The sequence below is a fragment of the Carassius auratus genome, chromosome 13 (genome assembly GCF_003368295.1).
Source record: "Carassius auratus strain Wakin chromosome 13, ASM336829v1, whole genome shotgun sequence".
Taxonomy (NCBI): Eukaryota; Metazoa; Chordata; class Actinopteri; order Cypriniformes; family Cyprinidae; genus Carassius; species Carassius auratus.
In genome coordinates this window covers 3,573,958-3,601,814 of record NC_039255.1, presented here as the reverse complement: position 1 = coordinate 3,601,814, position 27,857 = coordinate 3,573,958, and the positions used below count along the sequence as shown (strand labels likewise).

At 37.0% G+C, this 27,857-nt stretch overlaps 1 protein-coding gene and 1 long non-coding RNA gene across 4 annotated transcripts in view; one reads left to right on the top strand and one right to left on the bottom strand.

The window, feature by feature from the left end:
- Positions 1-27,857, bottom strand: part of LOC113112365 (arginyl-tRNA--protein transferase 1-like) — a 71,934-nt gene that overhangs the window by 5,054 nt on the left and 39,023 nt on the right. For all 3 annotated transcript variants that reach the window (XM_026277844.1, XM_026277842.1, XM_026277843.1), the window contains exons 10-11: positions 27,044-27,143; positions 5,424-5,544 (exon numbers count right to left, since the gene is read on the bottom strand). In XM_026277844.1, the coding sequence (XP_026133629.1) occupies positions 5,424-5,544; positions 27,044-27,143 (221 nt within the window). The remainder of the gene's footprint in view (positions 1-5,423; positions 5,545-27,043; positions 27,144-27,857) is intronic.
- On the top strand, positions 413-4,948 carry LOC113112366 (uncharacterized). The gene is made up of 3 exons (XR_003293424.1): positions 413-1,854; positions 3,858-3,929; positions 4,030-4,948. It is a non-coding gene; the product is annotated as an uncharacterized LOC113112366 (long non-coding RNA).

Below are 27,857 nucleotides of genomic sequence, written 5' to 3'. Positions count from 1 at the left end.
CTTGAGGACTGCAGAGGATGAAAGATTTGTTAGATCAGGACAAAGACATTATGTCAGATAGACCACCAGTACTATATCACATATCAGCTAAAACAAGAAAAACTAATATGATCCACAAACTGTGTGGTTTTGGGTTAGATTCACACTGCTTTGTGTAGATGATAATAAAAAATGAAAGGAAGACTCCACTATTTAAGGTAATAGGCATAAAAGCATAATTTTCCAACTCTCCTAGAGTTAAACAGTTGAGTTTTACCGTTTTTGAATCAGTTCTCAGCCGATCTCTGGGTCTGGTGGTAGCACTTTTAGCTTAGCTTAGCATAGATCATTGAATCTGATTAGACCGTTAGCATCTTTTTTCAAAAATGACCAAAGAATTTCTATATTTTTCCTATCTAAAACTTGACTCTTCTTTAGTTACATCGTGTCCTAAGACTGACGGAAAATGAAAAGTTGTGATTCTCTAGGCTGATATGGCTAGGAACTATACTCTCATTCTGGCGTAATAATCAAATAACTTTTTGAGTAAGATGCTTACGTGTTTAAGTGATACAGGTTTGAGTGAGCACAATTTTATTTTTGGGTCAATTATCTCTTTGAGAGCTATGAGCAACCTTATCCTTATCCTTGAAATGACCTCAGTGATTAATTAAACATTCTTCACAGTTTTAGAAAGAGTGCACAGAGTTTATAACAGCCATTTCTACATTAGATTCCTAATGTGGCTCCGATGTGGCTTCTACAGAATCCAAACATCGACCTTGTGGCCAACCATCAGACCGCTGGCCTTGAGCTCTGCTGAGAAACAGGCCTGAAATAGTTGGTCTGTCTGGCCAAGAACAACAGGTCATGTAGGACTGGAGGCACCACAAGAACGATTTCAAAACACTGGGGAAATGAAGGCCCGCGTCTGGGTGCCAGTCAGCACAGAGGTAGGTCAAACAAGACCAAGGGCCTCCCAAGCTCTGCAATCAAACCAGCATGAAATGTGTTGGGAAGCCATGAAGATTACAATGAGGTTATTCTTATTGGAATCATTTAAAAAAAAATTATAGACTGTAGAATATTTCCTATACATACCCTACGCAGTTTTGACTTAAAAAGAGAGAGAGATGTCTCTTTATCTCTCTGTCTGACTAAATTCTATGTTCATCTTGGTTTTGTCTGAACCACCCAGACTACGACAAGTGACAAGCAATATTTGATTGGTTGCTCGATTTAAGAGCCCTTCCTACAATGAATCTCAATGGTCCCAAATTCTGCCTTGTGTTACTTGGTCATGTTAGACGCCATGATTAAATTGACACATATGTTGTGAAAATCAGATTGTACTTTGGAAGGCAGTTCAATCTTCTGAATAGACTGTCCTATTTATGTCAAATAAAATATGGTGTCTACTTCTTTTAAGGCCTGATTGGCTGCAGTTTTGATGCTTCATGCAACATCTGACTTTAAATAAGGACATATTACTTGGACACTTGTTGTTCTGTGAGTGCTTAGTAAACTCTGTAACACCGTATTTAGCTGACAAATTTGATTTCTACCATACATGACACTTCCATGAGGATCATCGCTTTGTCACCCTCTTCATCAACAGCTTCAGATACGAGTTCAAAAATCTCTGTGAGGATCTGCTGACCGTGAGCTTAATCTTTCTTGACCCTTACCTCAACCCTGTTCCAGAGCGCTCCATTTAACGTCCAAACGATCAGCTCTAACTTAAATATTTACACACAAGAGAAGTACAGGCACAATCACGCTTGCCCCAGTGTGTTTACAGGGCTGACAGGGTCAAATGTGAAGACAGATGAACCTGATGACAAGGAAAGTGTACTAAACGCCATGATAAAATGGGTGAGATTTTATATATTTTTTTATAAATATTTCTATTTCAAACAAATGCTGTTCTTTTAAATTTATATTTCGAAACCCAAATTTTCTTTATCACGGTTTCACCAAAAACATAGTAATAATATTTCACAATATTTTATAGTTTTTTACTGTATTTTGATAAAATAACTGCAGCTTAGCAGAGCATAAAATACTTTTTTTTGAAAACATTTACCACAAACCTTTGAATGGTAGTGTATATGTAAAATTGTTTGTGTTTATGAGCTCAATGAAGGAAAAATAACAGCATACAAGTTTGGAGCAACATCAGGGTGAGTAAATGATGCCAGATTGTTCATTTTTTAGGTCAGCTTTAACATTATGTTCAGAGGGGATGTCTGACATAAAACAGACATGAGGGTATAGATGGATAAAGATCACAATGAGAAGGAAAAATAACTGCATTGTGGTGTGTCCAGGATGGCGTCCCAAAGGCAATGCTGCCTTCAGCCTCCGCCTGTATCATCCAGTATAAATATGAATTCACAATGTTGAAAGAATAACAGAAATGTCTCTAGAAACCCTCTAGAAAACAGATCTTTGTGTCAGGAGAGCACACACACCCCTACACCTCTGCTGTGGCACGTCCTGATTACACTGGGTAACACACACAACTCTCAGATTACATAAGAACGGCACAGAAGCACTCCAGCAAAGACTTTCTGTGCTTCAAGTCAGACACGCATTTAAATTCAATAACACTGTCTGTCATAAGCAGACCTAGATGGCATTTTTACACAAATTTCATTTGGGGGAAATCTGAGGAATTTTGTGTAACTGATTTAAACATATAATCAAATATTTCACAAACAAATCTGTCACATGAACACAGAATGTCCAGAGCTTTGAATGGCCGCTGTTTCTGAGATTCTGAGAAAATAATTTCTGAGTTTTATAGACTTGATCATGAGGCACTTAACATAGTATATACGTTAGTTCTTACTTAATCTATTTACTATAAAAGTAAAAAATACCTTTGTAATCTTTCATGAAATGCATTAAACTGCTCATTTTTCAATCTCTCTGACGGCAACTTCTCGTGACCAAAACATTTTGATTAAACACTATAAAAGAGTTAACTCTAGACAGATATATCTACAGTACACATACTACCAAACAAAAAATCTGGACACACTTAACTGAAATTGTGTCTTGTGATCTTAAAAATCTTAAGATCAATCATATGTTCAAATATTTGTAAAAAATATATATATTTCAAATTGATGTTGGAGACAATAGAATAATATAAGCGAAGAACTGCAAACGACTTTGAGTATTTGCAGTGTGAAATTAAAAAGAAAAAAATATACTTTTCACTTACAGAACATAAATCCAATTTTAGAATAGATTATATAAATAAAAAAAAGAATAGAAATAAAATTAATAAGAACAACAATAATACTTTTAATTAATTATTATTATTTCTATTAATTACAAACAGTCAAGGTGAAATGTATGCTAATTTTAGTCTAAAAAACAGAACATTAATAATGATAATAATAATAATACATAATTAAATGAAGCACAATTAGTATTATTGTAATATATACATATTTGTATTTGTTGTAATATATACATATTTGTATTTGTAATATGTTTGTATTTGTTGGCCTGTGTGCTTTAATTGAATGATATTAAAACAAATGATCACCTTTGATAGTTTACAGATCATTCTTAAACATATATAAACCTATATTTTAAATGGATGTTGGAGTTGGAGCAGATCATTGAAAAAAAAAAAAAACACCATCAACAAATGTCCAGCATGCATAGTACTCTTTCAGGATGCATTTTCATGAAGTTGTAGTTCAAATAAGAAGTATTCTTTTGGTCGCTGCATCATTTCATACTTGTGTCATACCATTTGTGTTATTACATTGTTTGCATGACTTTACTATTATTCAAAAAAGTGAAAAACAGTAATAATAAACACTGAGAAGGTGTGTCTGAACTTTTGACTCCTATAGTGTACAAAAAAAAAGAAGAAGAAGAGCACAAGCGCTCTCCCTCCCTCTTTGGTCCAGCCATGGCGTCTGCTTGTCAGTACTAACATTATTATATTTATTATTATTATCATTGTCATCAAACCCACAGTTCTGGGCCGTGACCACAACACTGACCCCGCTTGACCTTCCACAGCAGAATCCTGGATACGCTCCATGCCTGGATCCAGTCCTGTTATTTCCACACATGCTTCAAAGGACCAATGCAGAACGGAGAACTATAAACACAGTTGACGGTTTACAAATTGAGCTCCAACCAAATAGCATCCAAGGAGCGAGTTTGCCAAATGGCTACCGATATTAAGCTGATATTGCGTAATTACAGTCATGGGAAATGTTGTTACATATTGATTTTCCTACCAACTCCATCACTGTGTCAAACTGATTAGTAAGTCTGATATTAAAGGTTCATGATGTGGTCAAATGGAGTGGTTCCCGAAACTCACTTGCGGTGATTGATTTCAATCAGATTTAACTCAAAAAATAAAAAATAAAAATCATGATCTGGATTCAAACATAAAAGATGGTCTGATTTCTAAATGATGGTGATTCACGTGCATGCAACTGAGCATGCGCATTTACCTTCATCTGTGGATGGAATGATGCATTGAATCAGTGGATGGAATCAGTGCAAGATCTATATGAAGTGAAATAGCTAACCAATAAGAAAGACCTTTATCCACACCCCCTATATTTCACCACGCCTACTGCTCCAGCCGGTAGTTACCACTACTTGACCTAATGGGTTACAATTTTGTTCATTTTAAGAATCGTCTGAGAGAATCGTGATGTCAGTTCCCATGGAGAATAATCATGATTTACATTTCAGCGAGAATCATGCTGCCCTACCCGGGGTCCAGTAACCTGCTGTAATTTTGACACTAAACAGACTGCATTTGATAAGCCCAGTGAGCTGTGTTAGGCGAAGGTTGGCTGAACTTTCTCGGGAGGTCCTGTCAGAGTGGCTCTGGAGAAGACAAGAGCCGCCAATGTCTCTGAGTATTTACAGGATCTTTCTGAACATGCGCAGTAGAAAAGGTGAGCTAGTGGATGAATCTCACAATATTTCAATATGTAAATTATTAATTAATTATAATTGTTATTTATAATTATTTTAATAATAATAAAGTTAATAATAAAACATTTTATTACTTAAAAATCTTATCTTTAAAAAAAATACATTTACATAAATACAAATAAACAATAGATGTTGGTATTTATTGGATTACCTATATGCAGTTTTTAATGAAATAGTTTTTAATAAATTTTTTTTAAAACAAATGAGTGAAGAGACCTTCAAAAGTAAAGCAATGGATGAATCACAGTTCTGACAGTTAGCTGAGAAAATGTGCTTAGCTGTCATTAGCTGTCATTAAAAGTGCAAAAAGTGCAAAACCTTAATATGTAAAAAAAGTTACATATTTTTAACAAAAATATTCTGGGTGCGAAGAGTGACTTGAACCTTTTCATTTAATGCACCATGTCAGTGTATTTGCTAGGTCATGGGTTTTAAAATGATTGAAGGCTCACCTTCATGGGTGTTCTCATTGAGACGAGAGTAGGCAGAGATCTCGAGGCGGGGGATGCATCTCTCGATGGACACCCAAGTGTAGGTTTCAGGGCACAGGAGGTCTGAAGGCCGGTACTGACCCTATAAATGCAAAAACAAGTGAAAGTGCTTGGTCAGGGTCCTGGTGTGTCAAATACTGTATATTTTCTGTAAAACCAGGAGAGAGAAAAGGAGTAAAGCACATGGCTTCCTGGGCCTTGAGTTGCGTGTGTCTTAGGAGGCTGCAGATAGTCATACAGAGCCAAACACACACACACACACACACACACACACCATTGTGACCGCAGTGTAAATAAGCAAATGCCTCAGCGCAGATATCTGCATCGCTTCAAACGCTAAAGTTCAGTGACACGCTGCACATACGGACACGCACGCTAAAGCCACACTGATTATGTGGGTTTAGTTCAGCATTTGGTCAAACGAGAAGCAGCCTTGTTAAAGTCCCACCATTACTGACAGGATTCGTCTGTCATTATCCTGCAGTGGAAACTATGTGTCCTGTTTTTACAAGACGGACGACACTGTAACGAGGGACCCTGAGGAACGTGTAAATAAAAGGCATTTTGTGGGATGGCTAATGTTGGGTGAGTACTCATGAGGGAAAGGTTTTCACACTCGTGTTCATCACTCTGTCATCAGCGGACTATATGAAGAGCCCTAAAGAGTGAGGTGACTTATTCAGAGCAGACCGATGACAAGCAAGCGAGGGTCACTGGATTTAAAGGCCTCACTGAGCAATGCAAGAGAATCTGAATTTTTGAGCCTACTGACTGATGTGTGCACATGTATAAAAGAAAAGAGAAACGCAAGCTCCACTAATGCATAAAAAAAGCATGGAATTACAGCATGCACAAACACAAAAGTAAAGTAATTCTACATGAGTACAAAACAAAAAACTTTCTGTTTTGATTGTAAAAAAAAAGAGCTGTGAAGGTAAGCAGAGGTTAGTCAAGCATAATGGTCTTTTACAGAAATTTCTTAAAGGTACAGTAGCAAAAACAGTCTAATGCTAGATCACAACTTTTCTGGTGCAAGAAACTTCACAATGGTCTTCAGGGGAAAGGAATAAAATGCTACAAAAGTGCAGAATATGACCCCTTTAGAGTAAAGGATGTGCTACTGATATTCGGATATGCTTAAGTTAAACGTCACACTCTGAAGCCTTTAAATGTGCAGCTTCCGATCATGCTCTGGAAAGGAATCTTGGCTGCTGGTACATGCAAGAGCCTGTAAAGAGATTTTGCAAAGATGCAACTTCCATTATTGGGGAATCCAGGAAGTAACCAGAACAAACAGATGATACATTCAATAAGCCAAACTTAAAATAAGAGAAACAGTTCAAAAAGTGAGAGAAAGAAAGAAAGATTAAAAAAACATCTTACAGGATAAAACATATAAATAGTATTTTTTATGACACACACACACACACACACAAAATAAGTCATAAAAAAACTTTGTTATTGATCATCAGCCAATTAAATAAAATTAATAAAAGAAAAAAAGAAAAAATATTTTATTTATTTATTAATAAACCACATTGAAGGACAAAATTATATATATATATATCAAATAAAAATAATTTAAACAAAATTAATTAAAAGCTTTATCTCCATAACAGACAATTGCACATAATGGAATTAAGGAATTATTCATTTATTTAATATGTAATAAAAGAGAAGAGTAGTAGCACATAAAGTTCACTTTTTGTTATCATACGGATGCTGGTATGACTGAGTGCTTCCAGTTCCTTAATTTAGGAAACAACAGAAACATTTCAACATTTCCTTGAACTCTGTTCTAAATGTGTGTGTGTTTATTTTTTTTACATAAACAAATCTTGGTTAATTCTGAATTTCTTTTTACTAATTCACTACTAGAATTACCTGATGAGATTCACTGCAGTCTGAAACACTCTACACTGCTCACATCATATGTTAGTTTTCGAGTGCAGCTAGTAAAGACAATAGAGACAGTAACATGCAACAGAAAGTCACGTCATGGCTTTGTTTCACGATACATGCGATACCTCATCATAACTCCAGCTCACATTTCTGGAAAAGAAATAACTCCATAACTCCAGCTCGCATTTCTTTTACCGTAGTGCAGGAAACACTGTAGTTAGCACATACTTACAGAAGCCGGTGATCTCGGGGGAGTCCGAACGGTTCATGCAGAAGACACTTGGATAAAGACTGTCAAAGAGTTAAGACGAGAGAGAGATGGAGTCTGGCTGGTCATTATCTCTGCGTCTGCTCCACTTCCCTGACGGCTCTGTTGGCCACACGTCTCGAGGCTGAGCTCACCGCCGCACCAAAGGCCTTCTCTCCTCATCTCTCTAAGATTTGCTGTTTGCACGCTTAGTGCTTGCTCTAAAGATAACCAAAGTTTAACCAGCTCCTCGCTTTTAACATTTTTCAGAAATTAAATAATTATGTGTCAGATTTCAAGTTCTGCAAGTTTGAATTTAATGTGTCTAGCAACTCTGTGATGTCTCTTAAGCACTCAGTCACTGCTGTGTTAACACTGCACGATGGATTGGCAACAGGTTTCACACTGCATGGCTTTACAATATTAAGAATCGAAGACAACTCTGTCTGGCATGCAAACTACATTTCACAACCAAACAGACACGAGATGTGACAAGGAAACAACGAGATATCACACGTGCAAGACCGGAGTTTTCATGTGAGACTGGGATAGCTCAGATGAAACCTCAAACAGACACAGGTACCCCTGCCAAATTTCTACTAATTTTTCTTCCATTTCTTGGGTCCAAATAGACCGAGAAGAAAGCCTTTTTCTGAAATGAAGCCATGCTTGCTGATATTATGGTCCATAACCCGCTGCTCTGTATCGCTGATGTAGTTTTCAGTCAGAACACTTTTCACAAAGCATGATTTTGAATCACTGACAAGTCCAGATATTTAACATGCCTAATATATCACGGTCATTGGCAATTCTCTCAGATCGCGTCTTTGCTCATTCACACTATGTGATTGTCACTTGCGTGGACGAGCACCAATTTGCCTGTGATTTCGGGCATTTGTCAGCGATTTCTCAAAACCTGTCGGCGAGCCAAAAACTGGGCTAAAATCGTGGAGTCTGAACTTTGCTTTAAAGGAATAGTTCATAAATGTTGAGATTTTGTGATTCTTGAGATTCTGTCAAACCTTTCCATACAATAAAAATGAATGAGAACTGGAGCAATAAAATTTCAGTACTGCAAAAACAGTTGACAGTTCACGTGCCAGTGGGAACGAGGGTGGATGTCAGTGCAAAATTCAAAGGATGTTTATAATGCTTATTATTGCTTAGTTACACAGAATATATGCTACTGTTCAAAGGTTTGGAGTTTGTAAGAGTTTTGAATCCTTTTAAAAGAAGTCTCTTCTGCTCACCAAGGCTGCATTAATTTGATCAAAAATACAGTAAAAAACAATAATATTGCAAAATATTATTACAATGTAAAATAGCTGTTTACTATTTGAATATATTGTAAAATGTAATTTATTCCTGTGACAGAAAGCTGTTTTTTCAGCATCATTACTCCAGTCTTCAGTTTCACATGATCTTCAGAAATCATTCTAACAAGCAGACTTGCTGAAAAAAAAAAAAACGTTTTGTTTTTTTAGGATTCTTTGATGAGTAGAAAGCAGTGTTCGTTTGAAACAGAAATCTTTTCTAACATTACACTGTAAACGTCTTTACTGTCACTTTTGGTTATTTTAATGAATTCTTGCTGAATAAAAGTGTTACTTTTTTCAAACCTCAAACTTTTGAATGAGAAGAACAAAGAAGAAAGAAAAAAATCACACAGGTTTGGACTGACATGGAGGTGAGAAATGGTTTTCATTTTGAGGTGAACTATTTGGATTCAGTTTTTCTGTGAGGTGTGTCATGAGCACATGATCTATACTCCTGTATACATTTACACAGACGGGAAATATTGAATCACGCTTTGAGTGCTGATTCTCATGTACAGCTGAGAGAGAATGACAACACCTCTCATGTTTTTATTGCATATTTTATTACAGTATTCTGTCCACATCTGTGGAACAATGCAGATGTTCCATAAACCACTAACAGAACTGAATGTCAGGAAAATCATAGCGTTTCCAAATCTTTTGTGAATCCATTCTTGCTATCTCCTGGTAACTTGATCTAGCCGACGCCTGTATCTAAAATGATAGCAGAGGGTATGCATGGGATGCTGAAAACTAAAAAAACAACTAAAAACAGCCAAACGAGCAAAAACTAACCACGTGGAGCAGATTTTTCCCCCTTTGCATCCATAAATCCATCAGTTTTGCTAGCTCAGCACACTGCTATCAGAAGAGGATGTGATAGCACAGACTGAAGGCCAGGTGAGGGGGAAAAGCAGCAAGAAACGACATGCTCACTGTCCCACTCCTTCCAGCTGATCTAAAGCCACTCTTGTCTTAAGTGAGCCATGACGGCTGAAAGGACCAATTGAAATCAGTTTAATCCGTGTGTTTCTGTCTGCATTTCTCACTCCCCGACGTTTGTTTAAAAGAATGGCACGATGAACACCGCGCCATCCGTCTTCAAGTCCTCCTGCCAACCTGCTTTCACACCACAATGAAGGTAATGTTGACAGACGGCCCGCACTCGCTAAGGCTCACTGACATCACCATAGTGAGGAAAACAGAGGACAAAGAAAAGAAAAGAAGAACTGTTTGAGAAGCACCTTTCGTCACATTGCATGAATAGCTGTTTTAAAATAATACACAATAATAAATCAGAGATCAAATCAGAAAGCTCCAACAACACACACAAGGATGAGGCTAGGACACAAATCCATTCAAGCTGAAGAAGAAACATGGATATGCAGGTATGTTTCGGTTTAAATTAACAATCCAATTTCATATTTTTTAGAATTATCTGCTATAGTCAAACTAGGTTTAAATTACAAACAGATAACTGTTTTCCAACATTAAAAAGTCATTTATACTTTTTTTATTAATTATTTTACTGTATATTATAATGTTTTGGTGAGACTATCTGTAATCACTGTATTTTTGCTAATTATATCTGTGCATCCTTTGTTTATTTTACTGTGATGGTCTAGTTGCTCAAGAGATGCTATTATATATTTAAAATTAATTCCTAAATTAGTTACACTTTTTGAACATGCATACTACTAGCATATTGGCTGTTTATTAGTACTTATAAAAGCACATATTAATGCTTTATTCCATGAGCATATTCTAGATCCCTTAATCCGACCCAAACCTAAACTTAGCTGCTACCTCACTAATTATTAATAAGCAGTAAAGTAGAGGTTTATTGAGGCAAAAGTTATAGTTAATAATTAATTAATAGTGAAAATTGGTCTTCTAAAGTCTGACTAAATTTGAATTGAGGAAGCAAAAAGGAAGTGGAAATGATCATTTGAACATGAATTTTGATCAATTAAAACCTAAAATGCATGTATCTGCAAAAAAGCTTAAACTAACAGAAATGATAACTTTAAAACACGTAAAAAATAAATAAAAATAAAGACACTAAAACTAACCTAAAACCAAAAAGGATGGATTTTAAATATGGCCAGAAAACAGAGTATGTGTGCATTTTTTACCCTAAGGTTAATCCACTGTACAGGTTAAATGCTCAAAAGATATTACATAAACTGAAAACACTAATTTTAACAATGTTGGTCTTGTGTTTTATATGAGAGGGAGGTAAAGTCCTGACAAATGCATATATATATATATATATATATATATATATATATATATATATATATATATATATATATATATATATATATATATACACATTTGCTTCATTTTCATTTGCTGTAAAAACCTCCACCCCTCTGACTGGGGTACGCTGCAGGGTCCATACCTGAGATTTATTAGAAAAGCAGTTAATCGGGGGCATAAATCCTCGACTTCACTGCTGGCTAGGAATCTCTGTGAAAGACAACACCTCGACTCTCGCTCTGGGGAGTGAAGATGTCTGCACAAGCTGATCTGGGAGAGCAATCTTTACCTTAATGTCAACTATGACCTACAAAAAAATGCTTTAAGTTCATCTACTCTAACAGCTTTTATACATCTGATCTGTAATCAAATAACTATGTAACGAAAAAAAAAAGTTAATGTTATTAATCTCAAAGTTTAAATTCTAGTCAAACCAAAAATTTAAGGATTCATTATTGAGGCTATGGATTTACTTGCAAATTTTATAATTGTAGATCAATTAGCTGTTCTTTTAAAAAATCTGTGAAATTTGCCATGGTCACTTATAAGATCCAGATCATAACCACAAACTGGGTCCTATAGGCCATTGTAGGCCACGAAGGGAACCCAAACCCTCCCACTGAGAGCCAATGGGGTCTAAATAGAAGCAGGATGTCGACTTTTCACCATTCACCATGATTTCATGCACATCTGGGGCCTATTTCCTCTGTAGAGGTCCATTTCATTTTTTAGAAGCAATCATAGGCACCTTCAGGCTGAGAAGACTCAATGAGAGGAACTAGATATTTAGACTTTCTGATGCAAATGGGAGTGGTGTTAGACCATGCAAAAGTCAAAGTCACACATGCTAGGGTGTCTGAACAAACCTCTAACCCCGAGTATGAGGAATAGTAACAGTGGCCCACACAGTAAAAGATAGAATTGTGTGCACTGCAGTCATGAATTCTAACTGTAACCTGTCTAAACATTTACCATGCTGTCTGCATTCCCTCCTGCTCCATACAGTCCCGAACAATGCCTGGCCTATCCCTTCTGACATAACAAGGACAGGCCTGTGCCTTGACAGACACAAGTGCACACTTGCTTTCACCCACCACTATCTTATCTTGGCTTTGAGACACACACAAACAGCAAACACGGTTGCCATGTTGTGCCTATTGTTTAAATTGCAGGTTACACATACAAATGATGAGTACAGATGAAATACAGGCACAAAGTGCTAAAGAGGCGGGATTCAGATCAGGAATATGCTCTACACAAGTATGCAAACACAGACCTGTGGTTTTACATGACAGCCAAAGGGGGCGATAGAGTTGCTTTCATTTATCCATGCAATAAAACCATGACTTATTATTTAGGTATAAGTTACAAACATGTCAATGGTTTAATGCCTCTTGCACTGAGAAAGAAATGTGCAGTTGCACGTTTTGGACACTTCATAGCATAATGCAAGAAATTTAGCAAACTAGAAGTGTTTGTGTAGGGAATGTTTCAGTAATAGAGCACTTATATTTACCAATAGAGAGTATAGTGCAGCAAAAAACAAGTCCCAAAACCAGAAATTAGTCTTTTGTGGTTCAATGTCTGAAACAAGGTCTGTGGTAAACAAGCTCAAGATATGTTCACATTTTATTGTATGACATATTATACATCAGTAACACCCTACTCGTGATTTTTAAGCTTTTATGTGTCTTGAAAAAGTGTACTAAATGGGACTACAGAAGTTGTCGGGGACATTGAACATCACAACAAACTGGAAACTTATTTTCTGCAATTATCCAAAAACTAATGGAAAAATCCTACTTTCTTTTTGTCAGGGGAACCAGGGTGATGCTAACTTTCAGGCTGGAATAGAAGAAAAAAAATCATCCCTGCAGCACTATTGATTTAGGCTGGAAGATCTGTCTAGCACTATAAAAAGGGGGGGCTGACCTGGACTGAGACCCGATGCTGTCCTATAGGTCAGTTAAACAGCGAGTGCATGTCTATACAAAGAAAACCCTTTTAGTTTTCCTCTAGTCATTTACTCTGGCATTCAGGAACGCTGCACAGATGGCGAGACCGCCCTGTTAGAGCTGACATCAGGACAGACTTCACTGAATGACACGTGTAAACACACTTTCACACAAACAGCGGTCGGACAGGGCTTTGTAAATGAGCGGAGGAGAGGTGCGTGTGTAAATAAAGATCCCTCCCTCTCCTTACATACTACACTATGGCATGCATACAGAGTACCACACAGCGGTCCTCAGGAGAGCATCAAACCGCATTCAGATATTTACACAAACCTGGAGTTGGGTGCGTCGTTTCGCCTCACTCGACACATTACCAGGGGACAGAATTCAAATAAACACAGTGTCCCGACTGCTAACTAATGCCTCCTCAGACATACACACACAAATACACTCTCACTTGTAGTGCCTGGCCGGGCTGTGTATCAGGGGTTGGTGGATGACAGCTTAATGATGGGAAAATATTTTTACAGGATCACGTTTCAGCAGGGCAGCGATTTACAGGCACAGCCTCCCGAGCCTCGTTTTATCTCTCTATCTCTCCTGCCGTTTATAGACGAGCTGCTTAAGTGCTGCAGTCTTACAACCTTAACACTCACCTTCCTTAAGTGCTTTTCACTCCAGACATCTCTAATCTGGTTTATTAGATGAACACCCAAAAATAAAGCTTGTATGTAAGCACCACATTTGTGCCATGTTGTAAATATATATATATATATATATATATATATATATATATATATATATATATATATATATATATATATATATATATATAATATTTAGTATTTTGTTTGTATGGGGTGGAGTATCCCTTTAAAGGATCCTGAATTCATTTCTTAAAAAAAAAGAAAAAATCTTACTGACCCCAAACTTAAAAACAAAACAAAACAAAAACAAAACAAAAACACAGCAAACACATCAGATGTGAAAACAATATTAACATGCTTTATACAAATTATGTTAAGTACAAAATAAGACTTGCATGTTTCATTTCAATGCTCCTACAGGGGGAAAAAAACTGAAAATAGTCTAAGTTTTGTTGGCTTGGTTTCATGCTCTATAATCAAAGTGTGCTATACGTTATAGGGTCTGGAGGCCTTGTCAAAGTGGCTGAATCCAAGGCTCTGAAAATAAACCGAGGGCGAGTTAATGGCAAGGCAAACACACTGCGCTGGCAGCTGGGCCATTCTGGCTATTTCACCCTGACATCAGATCTAAACTCTCATTTTCCAGCCCTTTGACCTTCACACCCCCCTCACTGAACCCCCTTCACCCCCATATATATCTGCACTCTTTCACTGCAGAGACTAAATCGCCTAACCCGACCTCTCAACTCTGACCCTGGGGGTCTGTCGTCATGTCAGCGCTGCTGATGGGGGGCAGAGGAAAGGGCCTCAATGTAAACACATAAAACACACCACCTCTATTAACACACGGTGTCAACACACTAAACGAATATCCTGAATGTGGGTTATTTATTATTTAGGGATGCACAATATATCTGCAATTAGGCTTGTTGCAATCATCGGAGAAAATGCAATCACTCTGCATTCAAACTGCCATCCAAGTAAGTCAATTTTAGCAAATGCAACATGCATTTTAATGTCTTATGTGAACTCTCAAACGTCTCATCGACCCACATCACAGACCAACAAACCACACAAAGAGCAGCTACTGATGAATTCATGTCTCACACTCTCCTAAACAAAGCTTATTGTGCACTGCAACACAAAGCACCCTGGTTTTATATTACTATAAAATAATATTCATTTGGCTGGAGTCTATAAGAAAACACTATCAAAGAGAGCAAAAAAGGGAAATATATTAAAAACTTAACTAAAATAATATTATTCCTGTCATTCTACCCTTGTGCAGTATTTGTTTACAAAGCCTTAAGGGAAATCAAACATGCTCCACGTTCACTATGAGTTTCTTTAGACTTTCTGAGGAGCAAGATTGAACTAGTTTACCATCCCTAGTCTGGAAGGCCAATCTTAGGAGTGTAAAGTATCAAAACATGAATCTTATTAAGAATTCTTCTGCTCACCAATCCTTTTTTTTATCAAAATGACAGATAAAACATTTTATTTAGAATAAATATTTTCGATTTTCAATTTATTCCTTTTCAGCATCATTAATCCAGTCTTCAGTGTCACATGATCCTTCAGAAATCATTCTAATATGCTGATTTGAGCTCAAGAAACATGTCATATTATTATAAATAGTGAAAAGAGTTTTCAGAAAAACATGACATGGATTCTTTCAGGATTCTTTGATGAATAGCAAGCTCTAAAGAACACGGTTTATTTCAAACAGAAATCTTTTGTAACATTATGAATGACAGGTTAATGGATCCTTGCTGAACCAAAGTGTACATTTCTTTCAAAGATTTTTAACAGTAGTGTATGCTACACACACATGCTAAACATCTAAAAACAGATCAACTAGTGAGTAAAATACACCGTCACAAAGATCAACACATTTTTTTTGTAATTGGAACAAGACCCTTGTACTGGCTTCAACCCATGTCAAAACTTACACCGTACAGAAGGGAGAAAGAAAAGAGAAGAATCAAACCCCAATTCAAACAAACTGTTCCCCTCATACGCCTCGCTGTTGGTGGTCTCAGATGAACCAAATCAAAAAGCAACTTCTGTCAACTTGGCCGCCACTGCAGGACTCTGGGAAGAGTGAAAAACAGGCAAATAGAGAGGACGCTGGACTCGTAAGTGTTACTGAAGAAGTGAGAGGTATAAAACAGTATACTCAAGGTGATGCGGTGAGCAGGGCACGACTGGAACAGAGCAAAGAGGGGAACCGAGTTCATGAACAGCTATTTTAAAGACACATTCAACCATCATTTTCAGAAACGCTTCATCTAAAATTGAAAATGCTCATCAGCCTCACACTCTAAACTTGCTTTTTGGATCTGTTTAAGCAAAAATAACAACATATTTGGGGTGAACTGTCCAAGCTGGCCAAGCTAGGTGTGCAATAAAAGGAGCTAAAACATTGGTGGTTTAGCATGTAGATCACGTATTTTGATATTTCAGTTCTGTGCCAACATGTTCACACTTGCACATGCCTGTGGGAGAGATTTCGGACCGGCAGTGAGACCCCAATGCTGGAAGCTTTCTTTTTTTTTCCCGTCCTGACATGCACCACAAACACAAAACCAATCTCAACAGCACGTAACGAAAGTGCAGACCGCATTTCAACGGCTAACTGACAGTTCCACCGGGCCGTAGCTTATTAATGAAAGAAAAACAAGTGAAAGAGATTACCCTGCAGAACAGAGAACGCTTCAAAGGCACTTTGATGGAGGAAAAAAGGAGAAAGGGCAGAGCATGCCAAACTAAATGTGTGGTAATTGTTTATCTTTCTCTCAGACAACTTTCTTTCATTTCAACCCTCATTTCCTATCGTTTCATTCAGCGCTTCAAGCTGCCGTGATGCTGTGGTTTACAGGACGAGCAATGGTTTGAAGTCAAGTCCGTTTACATGATGAGGTTGAATGAGAAGGGCCGGGTTCTGCAAGCATACAGAATAAAAAGACCTCTGCTAGGACTGCGTCTCAAAACCTAGCAAGTGGCCTACCTAGACAGCATTGTTGGGCATTCAAACTCAAATTCAAAAATGCTGCCAGAAGCTCACTGGATTTATTTTTTTTGTAGGTCCCGAGTTTAATCAAAGGTTAAACACAAACTAAAGTGTGACCATGTGTGCAAGCACAAGCAATCATGTACAACACTAGAGGCGACAAGAGCGAGAGCAAGAAATGAGCATGTGTTCCCACCTGCCTCTGCATTCCTGAGGATTTATACAAGAGCAGACAGAGCGAGATTCAGAAACACGTACAGCAAACAGGTCGAGGACTCTTTTATAGAAATCTAGAGATTAGATTAGAAGGAGACTCTAAACACAACGTGTACAGTCTCCAGGAGTCCCACTCCTTTTGATCACTGAATTTCCATGACTTCTGGATAGATTTCAAGAAAGATGGACAGAATAATGGTTGTACTCACAAAGTCGGTGAAATATTTTTAGAGCGGAGCATAAAAAAATAAATAATGTTAAACAAAAATGTTCATAATTTAAGATTTTTTTATTACATTAATTTACAAGACCTAGAAATTGCAGCGTTTTCAATTCTTCATAACAGTGGGAACCCCGATTCCTAAAAGCAGTACTAAAAACACTACCATTCAAAAGTTTAGGATCAGTGAGATGTTTCATGTTTTTGAAAGAAGTCTCTTCCTCTCATCAAGGCTGCGCTAAAAAAATTGGATAAAAAAAAAGACACAAGAAATATGAAACGGTACTATTGTGAGATACAATTCAAAAGAACCATTTTCTATTTGAATATACTGTGAAATGTAATTTATTTCAGTGAAGTAAAGCTGAATTTTCAGCAACATAACTTCAGTCTTTAGCATCACATGATCCTTCAGAAATCATTCTAAGCCGATTCACTGCTCAAGGAACATTTCTGATTATTAATGCTGAAAACAGATGTGCTTCTTAATATTTGTGTGCAAACCAGAATACTTCTTCAATGATTCTTTGATGAACGGAAAGTTCAAAACACCCCAAACATTTGAACTTTAGTATATACCAGCATTTTCACTTTCTCTGGCCAAAACAATGTTCTCATAAACTAAATCACCAAACTTTGTTTGAGATCAAAGAATTAAACCTTAAAATAAACAATAACTACATAGCTCACATAAATTATTCTTTAATGTCACTGTAACACACTTTAACTCAAAGGAAAACTAAAACCGAGATTTAGGAACATGCTTGGTCTTAAAATGCAAAGAAAACAACGATGAATAAAATGTTGTGCAACATCGCAAGGTCCCACGCAAACTATGGGAAGTGGAAAACAGGGAAGCACTGACAAAAGTCAATAAATGTTAAAAACAAAAATGGTTCTAAGAATCACACATATAACAATGGGAAACATGAACGGATGTTGTCGTCTCTTTTGGTTTAGCATGCAACAAATACAGATTCTGCAATCCATGCATCAAGCTAATGCATGAGAATGAACTCATGTTCTTTCAGTCCAATACAATTCAATACATTTGTCCCAGATTAGCAGATGAGAGGTTACAGTCAACCAAAGAAACATGTTACAGCAGGAAAACATGAGTGCAATGCCTCTTGACTACACTAGAGGGACTTTCACTGAAGTAGCAACTCTATACATAGCTATTAAAACATACATGCCAAAAAAGTGTCCTTTCATAGGGGTCTTCCAGTAGCAAAATATAATTGAATGAAACACTCATGCTTTAAAAGACATATTAAACTCGCTGTACATTAGTAATATTAAACATCCTTAACGTGACTCATTTGCATCAAGGTTAGACTGAGCACAGTGCAAGCATTATCCATTTAACCCACTGAAAATCTTCAGGTTTCCGACATTAACTTAGCAGCAAGCAGCTCTTAAGACTAATGAAAAGCCTCTCCAGATGACCAGCAGCCCAAACACAAACATACAAAGACGACCCCAGTGCAGTTCTCAGACGCTTGTTTCCTTTGGCCTGGATGTGGAATTCACAGGAAGCTTTGGGAAACACCTGGTGGATGGAGTGGGAGGCAGGTGGAGGGATGGTGGAGGGGGGATGCATCTCCCGCCAGAACCCCACAGACCTGCTCATTTCACCCCATTAGACACATTCAGAAGCTTGAAAGCTTGGGCAAAGTCGAGGGCCAAACAGCCATCAGCGGCTCGGGCAGAGAATGGAGACGGCAGGGCCAGGAAGTCACGTCTCGGACTGGACGGCTGGTCTGGCTCGACTGCAGTGAGAGGAAAAGAGCTTGCTGGCACTGGATAAAACCTCCCGAAAAGACTCCAACCACTGCCTTTGTGACCAGTCAAGTTTAAACGGAAGCCAGTTAGAGTTCTTGGCATGTTGGTCTGCCCCAGTCATTCTTCCACAACTACTAAATAATATATTCTGTATAAGTATCTTTATCTAAAAAATAAATAAATAACTAACATGAAAAGTACATTCCCATTCAAAAGTTTGGGGTGACCCAAGTTTCATTAAAAATAAGTACAAAAGTACAAAATAATACTTTTATTCCGCAAGGATGCATTCGATTTATCAAAAGGGACAGTAAAGAAATGTATATTACAAAATATTTCTAATTTAAATAAATATTTTTTATTCAAATACATGCTTTATTATATTTACTGAATACTAACTTCACATTCAAAAAATCCTGAAAAAAAAATCATGGTTTCCACAAAAATATTTGGCAGCACAACTGTTTTCAGCATTGATAATAATCAGAAATGTTTCTTGAGCAGCAAACCAGCATATTAGAATGATTTCTGAAGGATCATGTGACACTGAAGACTGGAGTAAGGATGCTGAAAATTCAGCTTTGATCACAGGAATAAATTACATCTTAAAAAATAATTTAAAAGAAACAGTTATTTTACCATTTAAAAAAAAATATTGACAGTATCACTGTTTAATAATTCACTATAATAACTATAATACACTTCTGGTATCATTGGGATCACCATTGAAAAATGGAGGCAGAGAATTCGGTTGTTAAGTGATGACGTAAGAAGCACTGTTTCCGGGTCCAAGCCTCAACTCTCTTCACTTGAGAATACGACCTCAGCAGCCGTTTATGAGCACTGTTTATTCATATTAATCATTTAAGCTAAACGCTTTCAAACTTACGGTATACACTACAGTCTCCGTGCTCACAGCGTCCCAAACACAAATAATTTATATATATATTTTTTTTTATATTTATATTTTCATTGTCTGGCTATCTGGGACTTCGGTACGGAGTTAAAGGTTAAGATTATAACTTTTTCGCTAGTATTCTATCACATTGTGAGTTTATATTAGCACCTTTTGTTTTTTTCTCATGGTAACTGATAGCGCGTTTGGACACGGAAGCGCTGCTACGTGACGTCAGACTTAACAAGCGAATAGGCTGATTTTCCCAGCCAGCATTTAAAGAAAAGTTGTTGGCCATCTCTTAATCTTAGCAGCCGATGTGGAAAAGAATCCCCGATTTAAGAGAACTTGTTGAGAAGTGTGTGGAGACAGTTGAGAAACTTGAGAATGAAAACGCTGAACTTCGGGAAAGGCATGAGCGCATGGAAAATCAGAACACATGGCATTACCTTGTCTTTTATGGCATCCTTGGAGTCGGATTGAGAAACATTGTAAGAGTGAGAAAAAGTTGCAGGATCACGTTACTGAATACTTTGATTTGGAATGATGTGGAACTCCCAACTGAGCGCACTCACCATGTTGTTGGTTCATTTCGACAGGTGGAAGGACAAGGAAGAGATTCTACAGAACTACACAACAGAAATCATGGGAATGGTGTGAACAAAGTTAAAATGATGATGATGGAACAAATGGGCGAATTCGTGTGACAGAGGAGATATGCAGAAAATGCTATTTTACTTTTAAGATGGGGTGAAATGCTCGTTTTCACTCAATATCCTGTTAATCTTGAGTACCTATAGAGTAGTACTGCATCATTCATAACTCCAAAAAGTCTTTAGTTTTATTATATTCATAAGAGAAAGATAGTCTGTACCGAAAACACGACCGGCTGGAGGCGTGACATGTGGGCGGAGCTAAAGAATCAGGAGCGCCAGTAGACTTTTGCGTTGAGAGCATGTGGAAGCTGTGACATTACCGTGAGGAAAAAACATCATCCAAAACAAACCATGGCTAACAGTCAGATTAAGCGTATATTTATGATCCAGAATCAGATCCAGAGGCTGAAATTTAACAAGAGCAGCATCAGCAACGACGTCTCTATGTGGTATGTACTGAAACTGTATATATTTGCTTAGCGGTTTTGGAAAATGACTAAGTTCCACTTTATGTCGTCTTTTTTTTTTTAAGCTGTACATGTGGAAAGTGCAGTTTGATGACAACATCGCATGTTATCTACTTGATGTGCTTATGCGCCGATAGCTAAGTTAACAACACAGAGATATTTTGAGCAGTTTTACTCACCGCCTGCGGTTCCAACACACAATCGTGACCCTTTTTCATTGGGATTGCATTATCCTTAAGAAATAAACAATACGCAAATCCGTCGTCAAACTGGGCCTTGTTTGTAAAACAAGCATCTTCGAAATGCAGGGAACAAACACAAACACTTGCACAACTCCGTTGATGCTCTGTAAAAATAAACTCCATCCACTGGTCCCTTAATGCTGTTTCTCTTTTGGTAATCTGTGCAGGGTTGTCTTGCCCTGGCAACCAAAAACACACTCCTTTTGTGACATTTTGCGACGCTCTCGCTCTGATCAGTGAAATGTTTGTGCTCAGCCTCGCTATACGGGAGCGCGCGCTCTTCCGGCAGAAGTGCCTCAGGACCCATATAAGGAAATTTCGCTCCATCTAACGTCACACAGAGCCATACTCGAAAAAAAACTTTCCGAAACTTGTGGCAAACCGGAAGGAGTATTTTTGGAACAGAAATACTCCTTCAAAAGTACAACTTAATTTTTGAAACTTTGTCCATGTTTAGCATGGGAATCCAACTCTTTAACAGTGTAAAAAACTCAGTATGCATGAAATAGCATTTCACCCCCCCTTTAATTGCAAGAAATGTTCAAGGGTTAAAGTCTTTGTTAGTAGAAGAGAGCTACAACGCTTCTGTATATAACATGCAACTGGTGCGATCATTGTACCTTTTTAGATGATCAAGACATCAGTTAATTATAGAGAGAGATTAGTTAAAGAGAATTAAAAGATTTTTACGTACTCTTTTGCAGTTACAATTAATTAAAACTGGGGCTTTTAAGATTCAGAAAGATGCAAAAACATCATAAAACCAGTTTATTCAACTCTTCTGTAGTCATACAATCACTTTGTGTGAGAGACAGATCAATAATATAGACATCAGTCACTGAAAATCTGCCCTAGATTTTTTTTTGGCAAATCACCCTTTTGTATTTTATAAATAAATCAGTTCATTGTTCATTCAATGATTCATATATGATTGTTTATGTATTTAACTCAATGATCCACACGCAACTCATTAGCTACGTTTCCATGCATGTAAATAATCTGTTTCATTATCATTCATTTCATTATCATTATCACTCAAAAGCCTTCATGTAAGCATCTCGACTGATGCAATTGAGCTCAGTCTGAATGAATCGGATTAAAAAGTGGTCTAGACCTAAAATAATCTGATCAACAGGAAGAAAAATGAAGCATGTAAACGCTTGAATTAGACTATTTTAAAATACAACTGGACTGCACATAAGCTGAGGTTTTATTCAGAGAAGATGTACTGCATATAAAGAAATATATTTAAATATATGAATTGGATTGCAGTGTTCAGGATTCATATGTACAGAATGTTCAGACAATAATGAGTGTTTTTTGGTCTGTTTCTCACATAAATATATTGTATGGGTTCAGATGATACTTTAAACGTGCAATATGGAATTTTTGGCCACCAGGGGTCACTCAATCAAAATAATAACATAAGACGTACTTTGATGACGTCGGGAAAGAGCGTAAGGCTCATGGGAGTTGTTGTTCATTGGAACACGCGCTCTGTCGCTCCCTATTGTTCCTCACTCATTCTAACTTAGTATTTTGACAATCACGTCTTTTCGAACGGAGAGACGGTTTCAACGGCAACAACATAAACAAACGTTACTGCACATGAGCGCTTTTGTGGACCTAACTTAACTTTCGGTAGACTTCCAAATAGAAACAATAACAACAGCCAAGTCCCTCTAGAGTAGATATTTTTTGATAAAAAAAAAAAAATGTTTGCTGCGTGGATCAGGCGGACTTAATGAAAATGCAAATTCATTATTTGCCAACAGGGGATGTTTTAAAGCCTAGACATAAAGCGCTAGAAATAGAGGTTTCCCCAGTAACAGCTGTAAACGAAGCAGAGCTGGTACGCTCACACGCTGCTTTATCATGCATATAACATGCAAGTCTTCTTTCAGAAATACAGCGATATAAAAACACCCGTGCCTCGTTTTGATATTTAAACATATAAATGTAAGGAATTATTATTATGAAACGTGCAGTAAGTAACGTTTCTCATGTTTATTCAATGAAGCCTTTTTGAAAAAAGATCAAAAAAAGTTTTAAAATTGTGGCGAGTCTCCAAAAATAAATAAATGTATGGGAAACACACCCCGCAGCACAACCACCTCAGCCCAACTTCAGTCTACTCATCACCTTGCCTTTAACTGCGTTTGTAGAAGGCACCGCAGCCAGACCGATATACACAACTCAGACCGGAAGTTAACTTAGGTCCAGGCGCGTGCGCCCGATGAAACCGTCTATATGAATTATGAGACCCCTATCAAATCAATATTCCATCTAGCTAGTAGTAATATATGTTAAAAAAACACGGTCGCCTTTCGTTAATAATTATACTTACGTTATACTATGATATCGAACAAGTTAGAGAACTGCATTTGAAGCTACTTTATTCAGCTAGATATAGAACAAATGTAGATTTACATTAGAGCTAGTCCGTTTGAGTTTTACACAAGACATCATCGTTTCACAAAATATACGGATAGATATAGTTAGCTGAATGGATGCATACCTGTTTATCAGAATGCAAGCGAGTTCAGCATCTCTCTGTAGTTTCAGCTTGTCACAAAGCTCTCTCTATCTTGGAAATGCAACTCTAATATTTACCCGTGTCTTGTTGCTTCTCTTGTCCCAAAACCATCTCGGGTCATTTATTTCACCCGTGCGTTTGCGCTTCACAGAATGTGCAGGCAAAGCATAATCATGATCCATAACTAAGTTATTGATTGAGGTTTAAATACGAATATAAATATAAAATATAATAGTCTCAATCAAGGCTCCTACTTTTTCTTCTTCGTCTCGTCTTTGTTTCTGTTCACCTTTGTATTTGGCGGTTCCGCAGGAAGTTAGATAAACTAGAGGGCTCAAAGTTTATATGACGCCATAGACGGGCGACAAAACGGAAATAAAGAAACGTGCCGTGTCTTCTAATTAAACTATAATTTTCTCCGGATTTGAAAGTTTGTGGAAACTGTTGGGATGATGCAAGTACACAACTAAAAAATATATATAACATAGATATAGTGATTTCTGCTATTTTTAAAGCAGAAAAAATACATATTGTGCCTTTAATGATGCTTCTGTGCCCTTTTTGAAGCTTGAAAGCTTCAGATCTCATTTATTGCAAATTGGATTGAAAAGTGCAATAAGCTGCATTTGGATTTGGAAAGACACGAGTTGATTTGAAAAGATAGTTTCTGGATGTAGGTGAGAAACACACAACCTTCTAACCCCAGACTAATCTCTCAGTGCAGAATGAGAGGGATGAGCGGCACTCATCCTCTGCTGTGAGAGATTGCCCATACAGAAATGCGAGAGCTGGGCTCCAACCGAGCTCTATTCTCTATTCCACACACACAGCTCTGCACAAAGACAGACATACAAACAACTTCCAGGACTGCAGATCCAGCCTGAGGGTGAAAGTTTCAGTAGACTGCAGTGCAGAGAATCAGTGAATTAAGATCTCCAGTGACTTTACACTCACTGCCGCATTGCAGAGATGCTCGAAGCTTTGAGATGGGGAAATTATGTCATGGTTTCTAATAGAGTGCAGCACTGATAAACCTGACTTGGATATGAAAACAATCAAGACCAAAGCTGTGATAAAAGACAATGGACCATTCTACCAAACATGTGCCATTTGTGTAGCTCCTAAATAAATATACATTTATATATCACAATGAAATCTTATTTTTTGAAAGAATACTTTAAGGAAATTAACTATTGCATAAATAAAAAATAAAAAGCTTAAATGAAATTACCAGCCTCTCTCTCTCTCTCTCTCCATATATATATATATATATATATATATATATATATATATATATATATATATATATATATATATATATATATATATATATATACATACATATATATACACATACATTTTTACTTATCTGACACACACATTTGAGGTCTTAACATTTGAGGTGCATTTTAGGTGCACTATTCCTTTAAAGAGAGGAAAGTTTACATAAAGAAGAGAGCCTTCTACCTCTCTGATAACACGATCAGGTGACACCATGAACTACAGTAGCTCTGACCTCCTCCTCAACTGCTAATAGCTTCAACAGATGCATATGTTCCCTCTTCCTCAACTTTAGCTCTGAGCCGGACAGTCACTTTTATTGACTTTCTCCATCCATTGTATATGAATCAGCTGTTCAGTTGCCCAGCATCTCCCTCGTGTCAGTCAAATGACGGCCAACACGCTTCACACTCGGCCACACCTGTGCAAGCACTTACATAAAGTTCCCACTGGACTGCTTTACCATCATCCTCTGTACTCTTGCAGCCCAGCTTGAACACGGCTCCAAGTCCCTTGTTCGCAAAAGAGGTTGAAAACCATCTACAAGCCAAGTGTGAGGCTACAGAACAGCTAACGGTGTCAGAAACTCAATAAACCAAATCTGGAAGCATACCTTGACATTTTCCATGGTTTATCCGCACCAAGAGGCTTAAGGGCTGAAAAGCATGGAATGCGATATTGAGATTGCGCTGATGAATTCTGCAGGTATTTTACTGTAAGCTAAATATATTAGCATGTATGTACTGGACTTATGTATAAAATGTGTTTTATAATAATAATAATAATACAAATGAAAAAACGAATTAGTTATAAAGAATGAAAAAAACAAATAAAATAAATAATTACCACTGATTAACACAGAAGAATTATATACTTTTGTACACCAATGCAAGTCCTCAAACATGAAGACTTGAAGGTGTGCAACTATAATGGTATTTCCTCACTCATCTCCAGTGTTGTTATTGTCAACTAAAACAATTTAATTTTTTTAAAATTAATTGAATTAAATAAAATAAAGTATAAATTGATGATAGAACAAATTGATTAATTGTGATTAATCACATCCAAAATAAAAGATTTTGTTTGTGTTACATAATTATATGTGTGTACAGTGTATATTATATTTATATATATCAAACATATACATGAATATATTTATTTATTTATACATTTATTTATATATCATATATAGATAGGACATATATCGAAATATATATATATATATATATATATGATTAATCGATTTGACCACCCTAGTTAATATTAGATAAAAAATAATGAAATGAAATAAAAATATATTTTTAAAAAATTGCTGAATAGAAGTATTTTGAAATCATAATAAATACTACAATAGTCGATAAATAAATGGAACAGTGCTCCTCTGATACTGTATCTACAATCTCACAGGTCAAATAAAGGAAGGAGGCAGAGATATCTCCTGTGCTGCTGGAGGCAGGTTTCTAGAAGTGTGGCACTGCGGTTGCTCCCGGGTGAGTCATTGGGAAAAATTAATGAGAGAAACAGATCACAGCAGCAACAGAGCGGAGAGGTGTGATGCTGGCGGACGACAGACCATTAACACCTTTAACAGGTGTCTACTTCAGCTCCAAAACAGAAAGCCCCTCTGTTGACTACGCAACCACTGCCCAAAAGAGTGAAAGAGAGGATACATGCATATTAACTATTTAAGAAAGTGGATGCTTGCAACCCTTATAAAGACTTATTTTAACGCATATTGCTGTACTATTCAGCAAAGTGTGCTCTAGGGAAAAAAAATTGAAAGTGAGAGACCACTGGAAAACATTTGAAGATAAAGGTGCATTTTGCTGGGTGCTACTACAATAGTCATGTTCTCTATACTGCCAACTCTATCAATATGGCATTGCAGTATCAGTGTTCAGTTAGGTGACACTGACCAGTGCAAACAGAAGATGAACGTACCTTATAGCGCATCTTGGGACACGAATGGACGTAGAAACCCAGATAGTAGTAGGCAAGTTTGGGGGACTGCTTCTGCAACTGCCTGGTGAAGGCAATCTCCCTGCAGAGAAGATGAGAGCAGAAACAGGCGAGTGTATGCGGTTATGCACGGTTTGTGCTCAAGGTTATAAAACTGCTCATAACAAAGACAAGTTAATGCTGATTTAATGCTACACATATCCACTGTTTAATCATCAGATGTTTCCCTGATCAAATCATGGTAACATTCACTTGTTAGTTTGACAGATTTCTGTCCATTTAGGTTACATTTTATGTGACTTTTTTACTTCTATGGAACACAAAATGAGATATTTTGCAAAATGTCCGTAAAGCCCTTTTTCCTAATGGGGCTAAGATATAAAAAAAAAAAGAGAGAAGCATAAAAGTGATCCATATGACTTTTTTCGCTATATTCTGAAGACATACAATAGCTTTGTGCAAGAAAAGACAAAAAAAAGAGATAGGGTAAACCTAGGGAAAAAGAAGCAATTGACAATAAAACTGATTTATTCAGGGTTTTCTTTAAATAACTATAAAAAAGATCAGAGCTTGATTAATAACTTTATTATTAACAGTTTTTAATTTGACTATAATCAGGATATGATGCTTAAATTAGAAGAAACATCACTAGAGTTGCTGCATATGGCCCAGATCAGTTTTCCTCATAAACAGCCATTTAAATGTGTATCTAGAAGAGCAGAAAAAGAGGAAGGGGAGGAGGAAAAACAAAAGGGAACTGAGAAAATAGAGGAGATTTATACTTCCTCCTGCGAGC